The sequence below is a fragment of the Petromyzon marinus genome, unplaced genomic scaffold, assembly GCF_048934315.1.
Source record: "Petromyzon marinus isolate PM22_M1 ecotype Great Lakes invasive population unplaced genomic scaffold, UKy_Petmar_22M1.pri1.0 PM_G_Scaffold_81, whole genome shotgun sequence".
In the NCBI taxonomy this organism is placed as follows: domain Eukaryota; kingdom Metazoa; phylum Chordata; class Hyperoartia; order Petromyzontiformes; family Petromyzontidae; genus Petromyzon; species Petromyzon marinus.
The window spans coordinates 891,902-910,185 of record NW_027423037.1 but is presented as its reverse complement, the minus strand read 5'-3'; the positions used below and the strand labels follow the sequence as shown (position 1 = coordinate 910,185).

Here is an 18,284-nt window from a genome sequence, read left to right as displayed (position 1 = left end):
GTGTGGTGAGTGGTGAGTGAGGGGTGGTGAGGGGTGGTGAGTGGTGAGTGAGGGGTGTGGTGAGTGGTGAGTGAGGGGTGGTGAGTGAGGGGTGGTGAGTGGTGAGTGAGGGGTGGTGAGTGGTGAGTGAGGGGTGGTGAGTGAGGGGTGGTGAGTGAAGGGTGGTGAGTGGTGGGGTGAGTGGTGGTGAGTGGTGAGTGAGGGGTGGTGAGTGGTGAGTGAGGGGTGGTGAGTGAGTGGTGAGTGAGGGGTGAGTGAGGGTGGTGAGTGGTGAGTGAGGTGTGGTGAGGGGTGAGTGAGGGGTGGTGAGTGGTGAGTGAGAGGTGAGTGAGGGTGGTGAGTGGTGAGTGAGGTGTGGTGAGGGGTGAGTGAGGGGTGGTGAGTGGTGAGTGAGGGGTGTGGTGAGTGGTGAGTGAGGGGTGGTGAGTGAGTGGTGAGTGAGGGGTGAGTGAGGGGTGAGTGAGTGGTGAGTGAGGGGTGGTGAGTGGTGAGTGAGTGGTGGTGAGTGGTGAGTGAGGGGTGGTGAGTGGTGAGTGAGGGTGGTGAGTGGTGAGTGAGGGGTGTGGTGAGTGGTGAGTGAGGGGTGGTGAGTGGTGAGTGAGGGGTGAGTGAGGGGTGAGTGAGTGGTGGTGAGTGGTGAGTGAGGATGGTGAGTGGTGAGTGAGTGGTGGGGAGTGGTGAGTGAGGGTGGTGAGTGGTGAGTGAGGGTGGTGAGTGGTGAGTGAGAGTGGTGAGTGATGGGGTGAGTGGTGGTGAGTGGTGAGTGAGGGGTGGTGAGTGGTGAGTGAGGGTGGTGAGTGGTGAGTGAGGGGTGTGGTGAGTGGTGAGTGAGGGGTGGTGAGTGGTGAGTGAGGGGTGAGTGAGTGGTGAGTGAGTGGTGGTGAGTGGTGAGTGAGGATGGTGAGTGGTGAGTGAGTGGTGGGGAGTGGTGAGTGAGGGTGGTGAGTGGTGAGTGAGGGTGGTGAGTGGTGAGTGAGAGTGGTGAGTGATGGGGTGAGTGGTGGTGAGTGGTGAGTGAGGGGTGGTGAGTGGTGAGTGAGGGGTGAGTGAGGGGTGGTGAGTGGTGAGTGAGTGGTGGTGAGTGAGTGGTGGTGAGTGGTGAGTGAGGGGTGGTGAGTGGTGAGTGAGTGGTGGTGAGTGAGTGGTGGTGAGTGGTGAGTGAGGGGTGGTGAGTGAGGGGTGGTGAGTGGTGAGTGAGGGGTGGTGAGTGGTGGTGAGTGAGGGGTGGTGAGTGGTGAGTGAGGGGTGGTGAGTGGTGAGTGAGGGTGGTGAGTGGTGAGTGAGGGGTGGTGAGGGGTGAGTGAGGGGTGTGGTGAGTGGTGCGCTGAGTGGTGAGTGAGGGGTGGTGAGTGAGGGGTGTGGTGAGTGGTGGGGTGAGGGGTGAGACTCACACATAGACACATAGACTCACACATAGACACATAGACTCACACATAGACTCACACATAGACACATAGACTCACACATAGACTCATAGACTCACACGTAGACACACACATAGACACATAGACTCACACATAGACACATAGAATCACACATAGACACAGACTCACACGTAGACACATAGACTCACACATAGTTCACACATAGACACATAGACTCACACAAAGACACATAGACTCACAGATAGACACAGACTCACACATAGTCTCACACCTAGACACATAAACTCACACATAGACTCTGGGTCTATGAGTGGTGAGTCTGTGAGTGGTGAGTCTATGAGTGGTGAGTCTGTGAGTGGTGAGTCTGAGTCTCTGTGTGATGAGTCTATGCGTCTCTGCGTGGTGAGTCTATGGGTCTCTGTGTGGTGAGTCTATGGGTCTCTGTGTGGTGAGTCTGTGGGTCTCTATGTGATGAGTCTATGAGTCTCTGTGTGGTGAGTCTATGGGTCTCTGTGTGATGAGTCTATGGGTCTCTATGTGATGAGTCTATGGGTCTCTGTGTGAGTCTATGAGTCTCTGTGTGGTGAGTCTGTGGGTCTCTGTGTGGTGAGTCTGTGGGTCTCTGTGCGATGAGTCTATGGGTCTCTGTGTGATGAGTCTATGAGTCTGTGTGGTGAGTCTGTGAGTCTCTGTGTGATGAGTCTGTGAGTCTCTGTGCGATGAGTCTATGAGTCTGTGTGGTGAGTCTATGGGTCTCTGTGTGGTGAGTCTGTGGGTCTCTGTGCGATGAGTCTATGGGTCTCTGTGCGATGAGTCTATGAGTCCCTATGTGATGAGTCTATGAGTCTCTGTGTGGTGAGTCTGTGGGTCTCTGTGCGATGAGTCTATGGGTCTCTGTGCGATGAGTCTATGAGTCTGTGTGGTGAGTCTGTGAGTCTCTGTGTGATGAGTCTGTGAGTCTCTGTGCGATGAGTCTATGAGTCTGTGTGGTGAGTCTATGGGTCTCTGTGTGGTGAGTCTGTGGGTCTCTGTGCGATGAGTCTATGGGTCTCTGTGCGATGAGTCTATGAGTCTCTATGTGATGAGTCTATGAGTCTCTGTGTGGTGAGTCTGTGGGTCTCTGTGCGATGAGTCTATGGGTCTCTGTGCGATGAGTCTATGAGTCTGTGTGGTGAGTCTGTGAGTCTCTGTGTGATGAGTCTGTGAGTCTCTGTGCGTTGACCTTGATGAAGACCTCTGGCAGACGCTGTTCGGGCTGCAGGGAGTGAGCGGACGTCTGGATGTAAAAGCCACGCAGGGCGCTGTAGCTCATGGACATGGGCAGGTTGTGAATCTCGGAGAGCTGTTTGATGATCTCTGGGAGAGAGAGAATGGGCAGGTTGTGAATCTCGGAGAGCTGTTTGATGATCTCTGGGAGAGAGAGAATGGGCAGGTTGTGAATCACGGAGAGCTGTTTGATGATCTCTGGGAGAGAGAGAATGGGCAGGTTCTGAATCTCAGAGAGCTGTGTAATGGTCTCTGGGAGGGAGAGAATGGGCAGGTTGTGAATCACGGAGAGCTGTTTGATGATCTCTGAGAGAGAGAGAATGGGCAGGTTGTGAATCTCGGAGAGCTGTTTGATGATCTCTGGGAGAGAGAGAATGGGCAGGTTGTGAATCTCGGAGAGCTGTTTGATGATCTCTGGGAGAGAGAGAATGGGCAGGTTGTGAATCACGGAGAGCTGTTTGATGATCTCTGGGAGAGAGAGAATGGGCAGGTTCTGAATCTCGGAGAGCTGTGTGATGGTCTCTGGGAGAGAGAATGGGCAGGCTGTGAATCACGGAGAGCTGTTTGATGATCTCTGAGAGAGAGAATGGGCAGGGGAGAGAGGGGGAAGAGTGGGGGAGAAAGGAGGAGAGGGGGGGGGGAGATGATGGTGGAACCCACGACCTCCTGCGTACCAGGCGAGGTACTTGACATCTCGCAGCCACCGTGATGATGACGATGATGAGAGAGACACGCAAACTTCAAACGTACAGCAGCAGGCGGTAGAGAGAGAGAGGAAGAGAGAGATACAAAGACGGCCGGGGAGGGCTACGGGTGGGTGAGCCGTGCCGTGCCTTCGATGTCTCCGACAGCCTCGGAGAGGATGCGCCGAGCGAGGTCCAGGAAGCCGTTGAGGCCGGGGCGCACGACGTGGCAGCGCCGTGTCCTGGCCGAGAGGAGGTTGCCCTTGCGGAAGGGCAAATCGTCGGTCAGCACCGTGCGCAGCTTGCCCAGGATCGCAGGGAACCTGGCACGGGGACAGCGGGGGAGGAGACGCGGTGGGGGTTGTGGTGTCGCCGCCGCCATCGACGCCGCCACCGTCGCCGACAACAACGACGACGACAACCGCCGTTCGCCACTAAGTGGCGATGACGTCACCACGACGCTTGTGCCAGGCCATGTGCACTTCAAGGCCACGTGAAGTGTTGAACGCACGCTGGCACGAAGGTCACGGGGCAGACCCAGGTGCCAGGGGGGGACTGACTGAGATGAGTGGCTGATGCACCACCTGTGCCCCCTACTGTGCCAACCCGCTGTGCTTTAGCCACCCGGCGCTCCGCTCGTTGTTGTGAGCGTCGCTCCTCCGCCCTCCGTTGTTGTTGGAGGGCGACTACCTCCAACTGCCCAGTAGCATCCTTCACGAGCCTCCTCCACTGAGTCCGATCTCGACACCGCTGGTACCAGTCATCGGCAAGTCCACTCAGCTCCACGTCCTCCTGTACCACGTCACTCCATCTTCTCTAGCCCCCTCGATCCGGCTGAACAAAAGCTGTTTCGGCATGTGATGGCTGGGCATGCGGGCTACATGGCCCAGCCAACGCAGTGTTGCCTGCCGGAGCTCACCGATGGGACCTTGCCTAGATCTTTCAAGGATTTGTGAGCTCCTCACACAATCCAGCCAGGTTAAACCCAGGATGGATCGTAGACAGGCCAGCCTAAATGTTTCTAACCAGCAAAGATGTTCCCTTAGGGGGGTTCACGTTTCACAGGCATAGAGAAGGGAGGGAATGACTGTGGCCGAGAAGACCTGAAGCTTAGTGCGGAGCGACAGACCAGGTAGCTTCCACACAGCATTACGCAACCGATGAAAAGATAATGCCGCTTGACCGATTCCGAGTGCTGTTAAACCGGAGCCGGTCATGAGCACACTGCCCAGGTATGGGAAACTCTCCACTCTCCCCACAACTATCCCATCACCAATTGGAAGTTGTGGGGGTGGAGTGTCCGATGGCACAAAATACCCAGGCAAGTGCTTAGTTTCAGTGGGTAAGGCTCCACCTCTTAGTGGCAAGCTCCAGGTTCAGCAGCAGTGCCTCCAACTCCTCCTTTGAGTGAGCAGCAATTCCCAGATCATCGGCATACATTACATGGTTGAACAATCGGGAGCCATCCCTTGACCGCACCCGGGCATCGATCAGCCTCCCATTCTATCTGTACCAGATGGGAATTCCTCCGGTACAGCTACTGAAGACTTCACGAACTACGTGGTCAAAATAGATGTTTAATAATGTGGGAGCCAGAGGACATCCCTGCCGCACCCCAAGGTGTACAGGGAATGGCTCCGACTCCCGGCCACGTAGATTTGCCTGGGCCCGCTCACTATCATGAAGGTCCTTAATGATCATGAGCAGAGGGTCAGGGACTTCGAAAGCACGAAGAACAACCCAGAGCCCAGGCCTACTGATGGTGTCATAGGCCTTGGTCAGGTCAATAAAGCAGAGATGTAGGTCTTGTTGGAATTCCCTATACCTATACTGTAGCAGACAGACAGAAAATATGACATGTGCAGGAACGCCTTTTCCTGAAACCGCATTGGGGTTCCGCATGCCTCTTCTAAGCGTGCCTTGCACGGCGATGTTGAATAATCCTTGCTAGGACCTTTCCCGGCACACTGAGGAGTGAGATACCCCTGTAGTTGTTACAGTCTGTGCGGTCCCCCTTCTTAAAGAGGGGGACCACCAGGGCATTCTTCCAATCCTGCGGAACCCATCCAGTGGTCCAGACTGTTGTTATGATGTCATGTAGGACAGTTTGTGCACAAACGCCACCCTTCCTCAGCATTTTGCATGGGAGATCGTCTCTACCCGGTGCCTTTCCTGGTCTCAGACTCTGGATTGCCTTCAGTACTTCCTCAACAGATGGCACCTCAGCCAGCCACTCACAGGGGGTGACTTCTTCCAATATTTGAGGCACCGCAGCCTCAGTAGTGTCATCCCCACTTTGGCCCACGATGTTTTCCAGGTTGAGGGATTTTTCCTCCCCCAGGACCTCACAGAAATGCTCAGCAAATATGCAAACCTGTTCCTCGGGGTCGGAGATTTGGTCACTGTTCTTTCCCCTAATGATGGTAATAGGTGTGGCGCTGCAGGTTATATTTTTTTATGGAGTTAAAGAGCGATTTGTGATCGCGGGCCATTGAGGCAGACTCCATCTCCTCAGCAACCCGCGACCACCACCCATCCTTGCAGCACCTCACGGCTCTCCATACCTCCGAGCAAAGGTTACGGTAAGCCTCCTCATTCTCCGACGCGGGATGCTGTAGGCTATGAGAGTGGGCCTGTCGCTTTTTCTCAGCCAGCCTGAGCACCTCCACTGTCAGCCAAGGTCTCTGGGGAGGTCTGGACCGTGTACCCAAAGCAGCCATTGCAGCTGCATGAGCCACAGTCCTAAATCTCGCCCATTGTCCCTCGACATTAGGAGGAGTGGGGGACGATGCCAACCCCAGCCACACTGAGACCAGGCCACTATGGGTTTAAATGGGGTCCTGGGTGTACACCCACCACCGGAGTGGAAGAATGGCAGGCGCATCTTACAGATGACTAGTCGATGGTCAGTGGGCAGATCAGTACCACGGTAGGTCCTGGTGTCAAGGACATGGGCCCGCATTCGCTGTTCCGTCACTATGACATCCAGTAGATGGCCTTGCTTAGACCCGGCATGCATCCATGATGTTGTGTGGATGCGCCGATGCCGGAACAGCGTGTTGGTAATTATAAGCCCATGGGCTGCACACAAATCTAGCAACCTCCTGCCGTTGTTATTGAGCTGATCTGGCTCATGCCTTCCAATCACTCCAGACCAGGTGTCAGCATCATGACCAACTCGGGCATTGAAGTCACCCAACAAGATGACTCTATCCCGAGGGTCCACTTTAGCTAGCACCTGTGACAGGAGGTTATAGGAGGCATCTGACTTATGCCTGCATCCTTCCACGGATGTTCATCTTCGGTGGGGGCATAACTAACCATGACCACCACTCCTCACCTCTGGTTGATGGGAAGGCGAGCCCAAAAAGTAGCCTGGGGCTTACAGCTTCCCACACCTCACCACCACGCTCCCACGCCCCCTTCATTCTTTTGTTTAGAAGAAGAGCCACTCCTTGTTGTTTGGTAGTCTCCTCCCCTGAGTAGAAGACTGTCCACCCCTCACGGTGGCAGGAGCCAGAGCCGGTCCACCGGACCTCCTGATTACCACAGAGATCCAGGCGGTACCGGTCCAGCTCCCGACAGAGAAGTGGCAACCTCTCCTCCGCAGTGAGCATTCGAACATTCTACGAGGCCATCCGTAGTGGCTTTTCGTTGTTAAAGGAGGAGCCCCGAGGGGAAGGATTCAGTCTCCTGGCTCCGCCAAATGGGGTTTGGCCAGGAGACGTCATAAATGCCTATCCCCCCGGGGCCTCCGGCACAAGCTTATTAATTACATTTTTCATTCATGGTTTGGTGATAATTAATTGAACGTAGATGGGTTACCAGCCCCTCGCACCCATGCAGAGCCCCCAATTGGCTGCTGTGGTGGCTACAAACGTCATTAAGGGAAAAGCCAAAAATCTAAATAGGCCCTCCCCCCATGGCACTGCCCACCACAGCGTTGCCATCCGGTACCAACGAGGAGGTAGGGGGTTGTTTTTGCCACCGTCACAACCCTCACCATCACCACCATCACCCTCACCACCGTCACCACCATCACCACCATCACCACCACCACCCACACCACCACCCCCACTACCACCACCACCACCACTACCACCGTCACCACCATCACCCCCACCACCACCCACACCTCCACCCCCACCACCACCACCACCACCGTCACCACCCCCACCATCACCACCACCTCCTCCACCACCCCCACCCACACCACCACCACCACCACCTCCTCCACCACCATCACCCCCACCACCACCACCCCCACCACCACCCCCACCACCACCACCTCCTCCACCACCATCACCCCCACCACCGTCACCACAGTCACCACCTCCACCACCACCACCAGCCTGGTCTCCTCGTCACCTGCAGTCCAACAGGGAGCTCTGGTAGGCTGTCAGCAGTGGAGTCTTGCAGGGGCTGAGCGCTCGCTGGGAACACAGCAGGGGAGAGATAGGTGAGGGTGACACCTGCACCTGTCACTCACCACTCACCACCTCACCACTCACCACCTCACCACTCAACTCACCTCACCCTTCACTCAACACTCACCCACCCCTCACCAACCCCTCACCTCACCACTCACCTCACCTGCCACTCACCCTACCTGTGGGTGTTGTGGAGGCACCCCCAGTGGCAGCTGTCTCTGTGTGTGAGTCTGCTGTTGCCTAGGGGCACCCCCAGTGGCAGCTGTCTCTGTGTGTGAGTCTGCTGTTGCCTAGGGGCACCCCCAGTGGCAGCTGTCTCTGTGTGTGAGTCTGCTGTGGTCTAGGGGCACCCCCAGGGGCAGCTGTCTCTGTGTGTGAGTCTGCTGTTGCCTAGGGGCACCCCCAGTGGCAGCTGTCTCTGTGTGTGAGTCTGCTGTTGCCTAGGGGCACCCCCAGTGGCAGCTGTCTCTGTGGGTGAGTCTGCTGTAGCCTAGGGGCACCCCCAGTGGCAGCTGTCTCTGTGTGTGAGTCTGCTGTAGCCTAGGGGTACCCCCAGTGGCAGCTGTCTCTGTGTGTGAGTCTGCTGTGGCCTAGGGGCACCCCCAGTGGCAGCTTAATGATAATGATAGTGATCAATAATAATTAGTGATGATAGTGATCAATAATAATTAGTGATGACAGTGATTAACAATAATTAGTGATGATAGTGATCAATAATAATTAGTGATGACAGTGATTAACAATAATTAGTGGTGATAGTGATCAATAATAATTAGTGATGACAGTGATGAACAATAATTAGTGGTGATAGTGATCAATAATAATTAGTGATGACAGTGATTAACAATAATTAGTGATGATAGTGATTAACAATAATTAGTGATGATAGTGATTAATAATAATTAGTGATGATAGTGATTAACGATGATTAGTGATGATGGTGATTAACAATAATTAGTGGTGATAGTGATCAATAATAATTAGTGATGACAGTGATTAACAATAATTAGTGATGATAGTGATTAACAATAATTAGTGATGACAGTGATTAACGATAATTAGTGATGATAGTGATTAACAATAATTAGTGATGATAGTGATTAACAATAATTAGTGATGACAGTGATTAACAATAATTAGTGATGATGGTGATTAACAATAATTAGTGATGATGGTGATTAACAATAATTAGTGATGATAGTGATCAATAATAATTAGTGATGACAGTGATTAACAATAATTAGTGATGATAGTGATCAATAATAATTAGTGATGACAGTGATTAACAATAATTAGTGATGACAGTGATCAATAATAATTAGTGATGACAGTGATTAACAATAATTAGTGATGATAGTGATTAACAATAAGTAGTGATGATAGTGATTAACAATAATTAGTGATGACAGTGATCAATAATAATTAGTGATGACAGTGATTAACAATAATTAGTGATGATAGTGATTAACAATAAGTAGTGATGATAGTGATTAACAATAATTAGTGATGACAGTGATCAATAATAATTAGTGATGATAGTGATTAACAATAATTAGTGATGATAGTGATTAATGATAATTAGTGATGGTAGTGATTAACAATAATTAGTGATGACAGTGATTAATGATAATTAGTGATCATAGCGATGAACAATAATTAGTGATGACAGTGATTAATGATAATTAGTGATGGTAGTGATTAACAATAATTAGTGATGACAGTGATCTTGGGCAGGCGATGTAACCTGCAGTGGAGACACCAACTCCAGGACATGCTTGAGGTGGATGGCGTAGTTGATCTTAGACTCAGCAGTTCTCAACTGGAACAGGGTGGATGGATAGACAGATACATAGATAGATACATTTTGATTTAAAGCTTTCGTGACCGCAGGGATTCATATTCTTGGTTCTTTCGGTAAAGTCACCACGTAGAAAGGGAAACTATAAAATAATAAAAATATAAAACAATAAAATTATCACGAAGTTTCGACTGCAACACAAGTAATCATCATCAAGGTGTGAAAACCACAGCAAGAAAATTGTATTGTTTTATATTTATATTATTTCCCTTCTACGTGACTTTACCGAATATAGATAGATACATGTAGAGATAAATATAGACAAATAAATAGATCACTAAATAGCCTCTCTCTCTACATCACGGGTGGGGAACCTTTTTTCTACCAAGGGCCATTTGGATATTTACAACATCATTCGCGGGCCATACAAAATTGATCAACTTAAAAATTAGCCCGTTATATCCGGTCAAACGTTTAATTAACTCGCCCCTAATGCGATGGGCTGGAACTGCTTCTCTTTGGCGAAGCGTTTGGTGATGTTAGCCGGTATTGACGATGTTGTTGCTACTCGCAACTGCTCTTCCAGGTTTGCTCTACCTAGATTTATTGAATTTCGAGTCCTGCCTGCGGTTGCCTTGGCAGGGCCAGAGACCGGACGTTCCCCACCCCTGTTTAACGTGATGAAGGGGTACTGTGTGGTGCTGAGCGAGGTGATGCTGATGATGATTAAAGTGATCATCTCACCGTCTCTGTCTTAGGGATTTGAATCAGCATTGAGAGGTGGTCTACATCCAGAAACTGACTGATAGCTGCACACACATACACACAGACATCACACATATACACACAGACACACACACAGACATACACAACAACAACAACCGCCATTTGCCACTAAGTGGCGGTGACGTCACCACGACGCTTGTGCTAGGCCATGTGCACCTTGAGGCCACATGAAGTGTCGAACGCCCACCGGCAGGTGGTCACGGGGCAGACCCAGGTGCCACGGGTCGACTGACTAAGATGACTGAGATGACTGGCTGATGCACCACCTGTGCCCCCTACTGTGCCAACTTGCTGTGCTTTAGCCACCCGGCGCTCCGCTCGTCGTTGTGAGCGTCGCTCCTCCGCCCTCCGTTGTTGTTGGAGGGCGACTGCCTCCAACTGCCCAGTAGCGTCCTTCACGAGCCTCCTCCACAGAGGCCGATCTTGACACCGCTGGTACCAGTCATTGGCAAGTCCACTCAGCTCCACGTCCTCCTGTACCACATCACTCCATCTCTTCTCTAGCCCGTGCCGCGCCCGTTTAGCCCCCTCAATCCGGCCGAACAAAATCTATTTGGGCATGTGGTGATTGGGCATGCGGGCTACATGGCCCAGCCAACGCAGTCTTGCCTGCCGGAGGAGCTCACCGATGGGACTTTGTCCAAATTTTTCGAGGATTTGTGAGCTCCTTACACAATCCAGCCTGGTTAAACCCAGGATTGATCGTAGGCAGGCCAGCCTAAATATTTCTAACCGGCGAAGATGTTCCATTAGGGGGGTACACGTTTCACAAGCGTAGAGAAGGGAGGGAAGACCCGAAGCTTCGTGCGGAGCGACAGACCAGGTAACTTCCACACAGCGTTACGCAACCGATTAAAAGATAATGCCGCTCGACTGATTCGGAGTGAGACCTCTGCTGTTAAACCGGAGCCGGTCATGAGCACATTGCCCAGGTATGGGAAACTCTCCACTCTCTCCACAACTGCCCCATCACCCACATACCCACTCACCCACCCACCCAACCACTCACTCACCCACTCACCCACCCACCCACTCACTCACCCACTCACCCACCCACATACCCACCCACCCACTCAGCTACCCACCCACCAACCCACCCACCCACCGGCCTGCACTCTATAGAAGTTGTCTTCCTGCATCAGCTCATCCACACAGTCGAGACGGCCTCTGAGCGTCTCTTCGTCCACCAGCGGCTCGTGGATGTTGGCTCTGAGCCGGCGCGCTCCTCCACGCGTCCTCGTGTAGTTGAGCACCCCGAATAGCGAGTGGGAGCTCCTGGGTGCACGCTCGCACGCACACACGCACACACACGGGTGGAGGAGGGTCACACACACACACACATCCACACACTCATACCACACTCACACCCACACATACACGCACACACACCAACACACACACACTACCACACTTGGACCCACACACACCCCCACACACACCAACACACACCAACACACATACCAACACACACACACCAACACAAACCACAAAACAACAACAACCACCATTCACCACTAAGTGGCGGTGACATCACCACGACGCTTGTGCCAGGCTATGTGCACCCTGAGGCCACGTGAAGTGTCGAACGCCCACTGGCAGGAGGTCACGGGGCAGACCCAGGTGCCACGGGTCGACTGACTGAGATGACTGGCTGATGCACCACCTGTGCCCCCTACTGTGGCAACCTGCTGTGCTTTAGCCACCCGGCGCTCCGCTCGTTGTTGTGAGCGTCGCTCCTCTGCCCTCCATTGTTGTTGGAGGGCGACTGCCTCCAACTGCCCAGTAGCGTCCTTCACGAGCCTCCTCCACAGAGGCCGATCTTGACACCGCTGGTACCAGTCATCGGCAAGTCCACTCAGCTCCACGTCCTCCTGTACCACATCACTCCATCTCTTCTCTAGCCCGTGCCGCACCCGCTTAGCCCCCTCAATCCGGCCGAACAAAAGCTGTTTCGGCATGTGGTGGCTGGGCATGCGGGTTACATGACCTATCCGAGGGGCCACTCTATCCCGAGGGGCCACTTTAGCCAGCACCTGTGACAGGAGGTCATAGAAGGCATCTGACTCATCGGCTTTGCCTGCATCCCTCCACGGATGTTCATCTTCGGTGGGGGCATAAGTAACCACGACCACCATTCCTCGCCTCGGGTTGATGGGAAGGCGAGCCCAAAGTAGCCTGGGGCTTACAGCTTCCCACACCTCACCGCCACGCTCCCACGCCCCCTTCATTCTTTTGTTCAAAAGAAGAACCACTCCCTGTTGTTTGGCAGTCTGCTGTCCCGAGTAGAGGACTGTCCACCCCTCATGGTGGCAGGAGCCAGAGCCAGTCCACCGGACCTCCTGAATGCCACATAGATCCAGGCGGTACCGGTCCAGCTCCCGACAGAGGAGTGGCAGCCTCTCCTCCGCAGTGAGCGTTCGAACATTCCACGTGGCCACCCGTAGTGGTTTTTCGTTGTTTCTGGAGGAGCCCCGAGGGTAGATATTCAATCTCCTGGCTCCACACACAACCACACACACCACACACACCCACACACCCACACACACACACCACACCAACACCCACACACACACACCACACACACCAACACACACACCAACACACACACACCAACACACAGAAGGGGGAGCGGCTATCCCCGCTAGCGAGGGAGGAGGAGGAGGCATCGTCTACCGGGGGTCGTGGGAGTTGCGCAGCAGCTCCAGGTTGGCGGCCGTGGTGCCGTCGATCATGGCGGTGCGCTCACTGCCGCAGAAGGAGACGCGCACGGAGGCCGGGGCGAGCACCACGCCCTGGATGAACTCCACATACTGCAGCAGCGCCGCCAGCGAAGCCAGGCAGTAGTATCTGGGGGTGGTGGGCGGGGGGTCGGTGAGTGGGAGGGTGAGAGGGGGGTGGGTGAGTGGATGGGTGAGTGGGTGGATGAGTGGATGGGTGAGTGGATGGGTGGGTGGGTGAGTGAGTGGGTAACCCTAACCACTCCATCTCTTCTCTAGCCCGTACCGTGCCCGTTTAGCCCCCTCGATGCGGCCGAACAAAAGCTGTTTGGGCATGTGGTGGCTGGGCATGCGGGCTACATGGCCCAGCCAACGCAGCCTTGCCTGCCGGAGGAGCTCACCGGTGAGCTCCTCACCCACACACTCACCCATAGACCCACACACTCACCCACACACTCACCCACACACTCACTCACCCACACACCGACTCAGCCACTCACAGACCCACACACCCACACATTCACCCACTCACTCACCCACACACCCACACACCCACTCACACACACACACACCCACACACACTCACTCACCCACACACACCCACACACACACCCACACACGCCCACACTCACCCACACACACGCACACACACACCCACACACACCCACTCACTTCCCCTGCACGTCCATGAGCACGGTGGCCATGTGGGGCACGCAGAGCCTCCGCACGGCGTCCATGCCCCGCTCCTCGTTGAAGTATTTCCTCAGCACCGTGGTCACGTGGGCCTCCTGCACACGCACTCACCACGAGGTGGCAGCACCCACTGTGGTGCGTCTGTGGGTCTCTGGTGAGTCTTTTGGTCTCTGTGTGGTGAGTCTGTGGGTGTCTGTGTGGTGAGTCTGTGGGTCTCTGTGTGATGAGTCTATGGGTCTCTGTGTGATGAGTCTATGGGTCTCTGTGTGGTGAGTCTGTGGGTCTCTGTGTGGTGAGTCTATGGGTCTCTGTGCGATGAGTCTATGGGTCTCTGTGTGGTGAGTCTGTGGGTCTCTGTGTGATGAGTCTAGGAGTCTCTGTGTGTGGTGAGTCTATGGGTCTCTGTGTGATGCGTCTGTGGGTCTCTGTGTGATGAGTCTGTGGGTCTCTGTGTGGTGAGTCTATGGGTCTCTGTGTGTTGAGTCTATGCGTCTCTGTGTGATGAGTCTATGGCTCTCTGTGTGATGAGTCTATGGGTCTCTGTGTGATGAGTCTATGGGTCTCTGTGTGATGAGTCTATGGGTCTCTGTGTGATGAGTCTATGGCTCTTTGTGTGATGAGTCTATGGGTCTCTGTGTGATGAGTCTATGGCTCTCTGTGTGATGAGTCTATGGGTCTCTGTGTGGTGAGTCTATGGGTCTCTGTGTGGTGAGTCTAGGAGTCTCTGTGTGATTAGTCTATGGCTCTGTATGTGATGAGTCTAGGAGTCTCCGTGTGGTGAGTCTGTGGCTCTCTGCGTGATGAGTCTATGGGTCTCTGTGTGATGAGTCTATGTCTCTATGTGATGAGTCTATGAGTCTCTGTGTGATGAGTCTATGGCTCTCTGTGTGATGAGTCTATGGGTCTCTGTGTGATGAGTCTAGGAGTCTCCGTGTGGTGAGTCTATGGCTCTCTGTGTGATGAGTCTAGGAGTCTCCGCGTGGTGAGTGGTGGCGATGCCCTCCGTGCGTGCTCACAGGGAAGTAGTCCCTCAGCAGGGTGAACATTTTGCTGGCGTTTGGGTTGCAGGCCGTGTGCGGCATCACCACCTCCAGCGGGCGTAGCACCTGCAGCTTGGTGATCGCCTGAACAAGCAGCAGCAGCAGCAGCGCCAGCAACGAGAACAACAGGCTGAGGTGCAGCAGGAGGAGGTCACGGGACAGACCCAGGTGCAGTGGGTTGACTGCTGTGCCAGGCTAGGTGCACCAGGAGGAGGTCATGGGACAGACCCAGGTGCAGTGGGTTGACTGCTGTGCCAGGCTAGGTGCACCAGGAGGAGGTCACGGGACAGACCCAGGTGCAGTAGGTTGACTGCTGTGCCAGGCTAGGTGCACCAGGAGGAGGTCACGGGACAGACCCAGGTGCAGTGGGTTGACTGCTGTGCCAGGCTAGGTGCACCAGGAGGTCACGGGACAGACCCAGGTGCAGTGCGTTGACTCCTGTGCCAGGCTAGGTGCACCAGGAGGAGGTCACGGGACAGACCCAGGTGCAGTGGGTTGACTCCTCTGCCAGGCTAGGTGCACCAGGAGGAGGTCACGGGACAGACCCAGGTGCAGTGGGTTGACTGCTGTGCCAGGCTAGGTGCACCAGGAGGAGGTCACGGGACAGACACAGGTGCAGTGGGTTGACTGCTGTGCCAAGGTAGGTGCATGAGGTAAGGTAATATAAAAAAACTAGTGTTTAATAGTTTAAGACTAACTTAACCTGTCAATGTATATATATACTGCATACCGTCAGAATAACGACATGCACACATTGGCACGTAGCTACTTACGTGGCTACTGGGCCCCGCACTTTCAAGGGCCCCGCGCTAAACGCTTTCAAGCGATCAATTCCGGTTCGGTGATTCTGCTCTCTTACCAGAATACGAAACCGCCCTTCAGCTTTTACGAACGGCTGAGCGTGTTGAAGGTTCAGTTTCAGTTTTCAGTTTATTTTGGGTATAGCTCTGTGAGCCATCCGGCTCTTGAATCAGAGTGCAACCGCAACAAACCAACAAAAACACGACCAAGAAAAGCATCAAATTTTGACTTAAAGCTTTCGTGACTGCAGTGATTCATATTCTCAGCTCTTTCGGTAAAGTCACGTTGAAGGGAAACAATAAAATAATAAGCACAGAGACAATTTCAACCGAGAAGATGTATTCTGGCTTAGCAATCATTGGAAGGATTTGATAAACTATTTCAGGTCTTAATTGATTGTTCACGCTTACGGTGGCTTTCAGACAGCATACATTAATTTTTCGTCTCCCCCCTCCTCTTTTCAGAACATAGATGGACTCGTCATTCTAAATAAACTGACAAATCGTGGCGCTAACGTATTTTTATAAATAAATGCACCGATTGAAAATAAATAAATTAATGTGAACCGCCACTTCTTTCAAATGTTTCTTGCCATTGGTTTTGACACCTGATGATGACCGTTTGTGTTATGGTCGAAACGTCGTGAGAATTTTTATAGTTTTATATATATTTTATTATTTTATTGTTTCCCTTCAACGTGGTGACTTTACCGAAAGAGCTAAGAATATGAATTACTGCTGCAGTCACGAAAGCTTCAAATCAAAACAACCACAACCACAAAGAAAACTTAGGTTAGAGATGCGTCGCATTATCCGGCCGTACAGCAAGTGAAAAAAATGACAATCGTTTTACCGCGCAGGTGAAGAATGTGCGTGTTTTAGTTTTTAATTCAGGGCCCGCTTCATAACACGCACTGCACGGGGGGGGGGGCCCTTTGTGTTCGTGCACGGAGAGAGAAGGAGGGGCGGAGGCTGACCTTGACGTAGGGCTGGCTGTCGGGGAACTGACACAGCACCAGCTCGGGGCAGCGCAGGTCGATGCTGGCCAGGCCGACCTCGCCCCGAGCGATACCTCGGCCCTCTGCCAACGCCACCACCACCGACCTCGCCTCCACCTCCTCCTCCTCCTCGTCGTCGCCGGCGTCGGCGTCGTCAGTCGTGGAGAACGAGGTCGCTGCGGGGCCACAAGAGAGACGGGGTGCTGCCTCCTGTCGTGAGTCGATGAACGGTGGTGAGTCTACGGGTCTCTGTGTGAGTCTACGGGTCTCTGTGTGAGTCTACGGGTCTCTGTGTGAGTCTACGGGTCTCTATGTGAGTCTATGGGTCTCTGTCTGAGTCTATGGGTTTTTGTGTCAGTCTATGGGTCTCTGTGTGAGTCTATGGGTCTCTGTGTGAGTCTACGGGTCTCTGTGTGAGTCTACGGGTCTCTGTGTGAGTCTACGGATCTCTGTGTGAGTCTATGGGTCTCTGTGTGAGTCTACGGGTCTCTGTGTGAGTCTACGGGTCTCTGTGTGAGTCAATGGGTCTCTGTGTGAGTCTATGGGTCTCTGTGCGAGTCTACGGGTCTCTGTGTGAGTCTATGAAGGGTGGCGAGTCTATGGGTCTCTGTGTGAGTCTATGGGTTTCTGTGTTAGTCTACGGGTCTCTGTGTGAGTCTATGGGTCTCTGTGTGAGTCTATGGGTTTCTGTGTGAGTCTGCGGGTCTCTGTGCGAGTCTATGGGTCTCTGTGTGAGTCTATGGGTTTCTGTGTGAGTCTATGGGTCTCTGTGTGAGTCTATGGGTCTCTGTGTGAGTCTATGGGTTTCTGTGTGAGTCTATGGGTCTCTGTGTGAGTCTATGGGTTTCTGTGTGAGTCTACGGGTCTCTGTGCGAGTCTATGGGTCTCTGTGTGAGTCTATGGGTTTCTGTGTGAGTCTATGGGTCTCTGTGTGAGTCTATGGGTCTCTGTGTGAGTCTATGGGTTTCTGTGTGAGTCTATGGGTCTCTGTGTGAGTCTATGGGTCTCTGTGCGAGTCTACGGGTCTCTGTGTGAGTCTATGAAGGGTGGTGAGGCTATGGGTCTCTGTGTGAGTCTATGAAGGGTGGTGAGTCTACGGGTCTCTGTGCGAGTCTATGGGTTTCTGTGTGAGTCTACGAGTCTCTGTGTGAGTCTACGGGTCTCTGTGCGAGTCTACCGGTGGACGTGGTGGCCCTGCTGCTGCTGCCGGGCGCATGCCGCTGGCGTTGCCGCCGCGAGCCGCCTGGCGCCGCACGGAACCGGGAAGCGGGGAGGGGCGCCCGCGGGGCCCAGGAGGAGAAGCCTGGCATCACCACGGTGGGAGCATCACCGCAGCCGCCACCGCCACCACCGCCGCGGGCCCTGCCGCCGCCGCGGGCCCTGGTGCCGCCGCTGGTGGTTGTGGCGGTGTCGGCGTTGCCGCTCCGGTCGGCCAATCCCGACTCTGGGAACAAGAGAAACGGGGGGGGGGGGCGGACGGAGACTTAATTAAAGCGGTCCGTTTTCTTCGGGGCTCCTCGCGCTCACGGCCCTGTTCCAACGCGGCACGGGGGGAGCGCGATGGCACCAGAAGGCCGACATCGTTCAAGAGAGAGGCTTCACCAAAAACAGAAGAGAGAGAGCTTGCATACTTCGACAGCTGGCGAGGAACGACGCCTCCCTCTCGTCTCCCCCCCCCACCGCCCACC

The 18,284-nt window shown here is 53.6% G+C and overlaps 1 protein-coding gene across 1 annotated transcript in view; it reads right to left on the bottom strand.

Moving 5' to 3' along the window:
- The window catches only part of LOC142921547 (mutS protein homolog 4-like), a 28,250-nt gene that overhangs the window by 7,897 nt on the left and 2,069 nt on the right, over window positions 1-18,284 (bottom strand). Inside the window, exons 3-13 of the mRNA XM_076062951.1 lie at window positions 17,754-18,040; window positions 16,576-16,875; window positions 14,775-14,882; window positions 13,738-13,853; window positions 13,022-13,195; window positions 11,454-11,623; window positions 10,307-10,371; window positions 9,509-9,583; window positions 7,703-7,767; window positions 3,485-3,657; window positions 2,608-2,903 (exon numbers count right to left, since the gene is read on the bottom strand). Of these exons, the coding sequence (XP_075919066.1) occupies window positions 2,608-2,903; window positions 3,485-3,657; window positions 7,703-7,767; window positions 9,509-9,583; window positions 10,307-10,371; window positions 11,454-11,623; window positions 13,022-13,195; window positions 13,738-13,853; window positions 14,775-14,882; window positions 16,576-16,875; window positions 17,754-18,040 (1,829 nt within the window). The remainder of the gene's footprint in view (window positions 1-2,607; window positions 2,904-3,484; window positions 3,658-7,702; window positions 7,768-9,508; window positions 9,584-10,306; window positions 10,372-11,453; window positions 11,624-13,021; window positions 13,196-13,737; window positions 13,854-14,774; window positions 14,883-16,575; window positions 16,876-17,753; window positions 18,041-18,284) is intronic.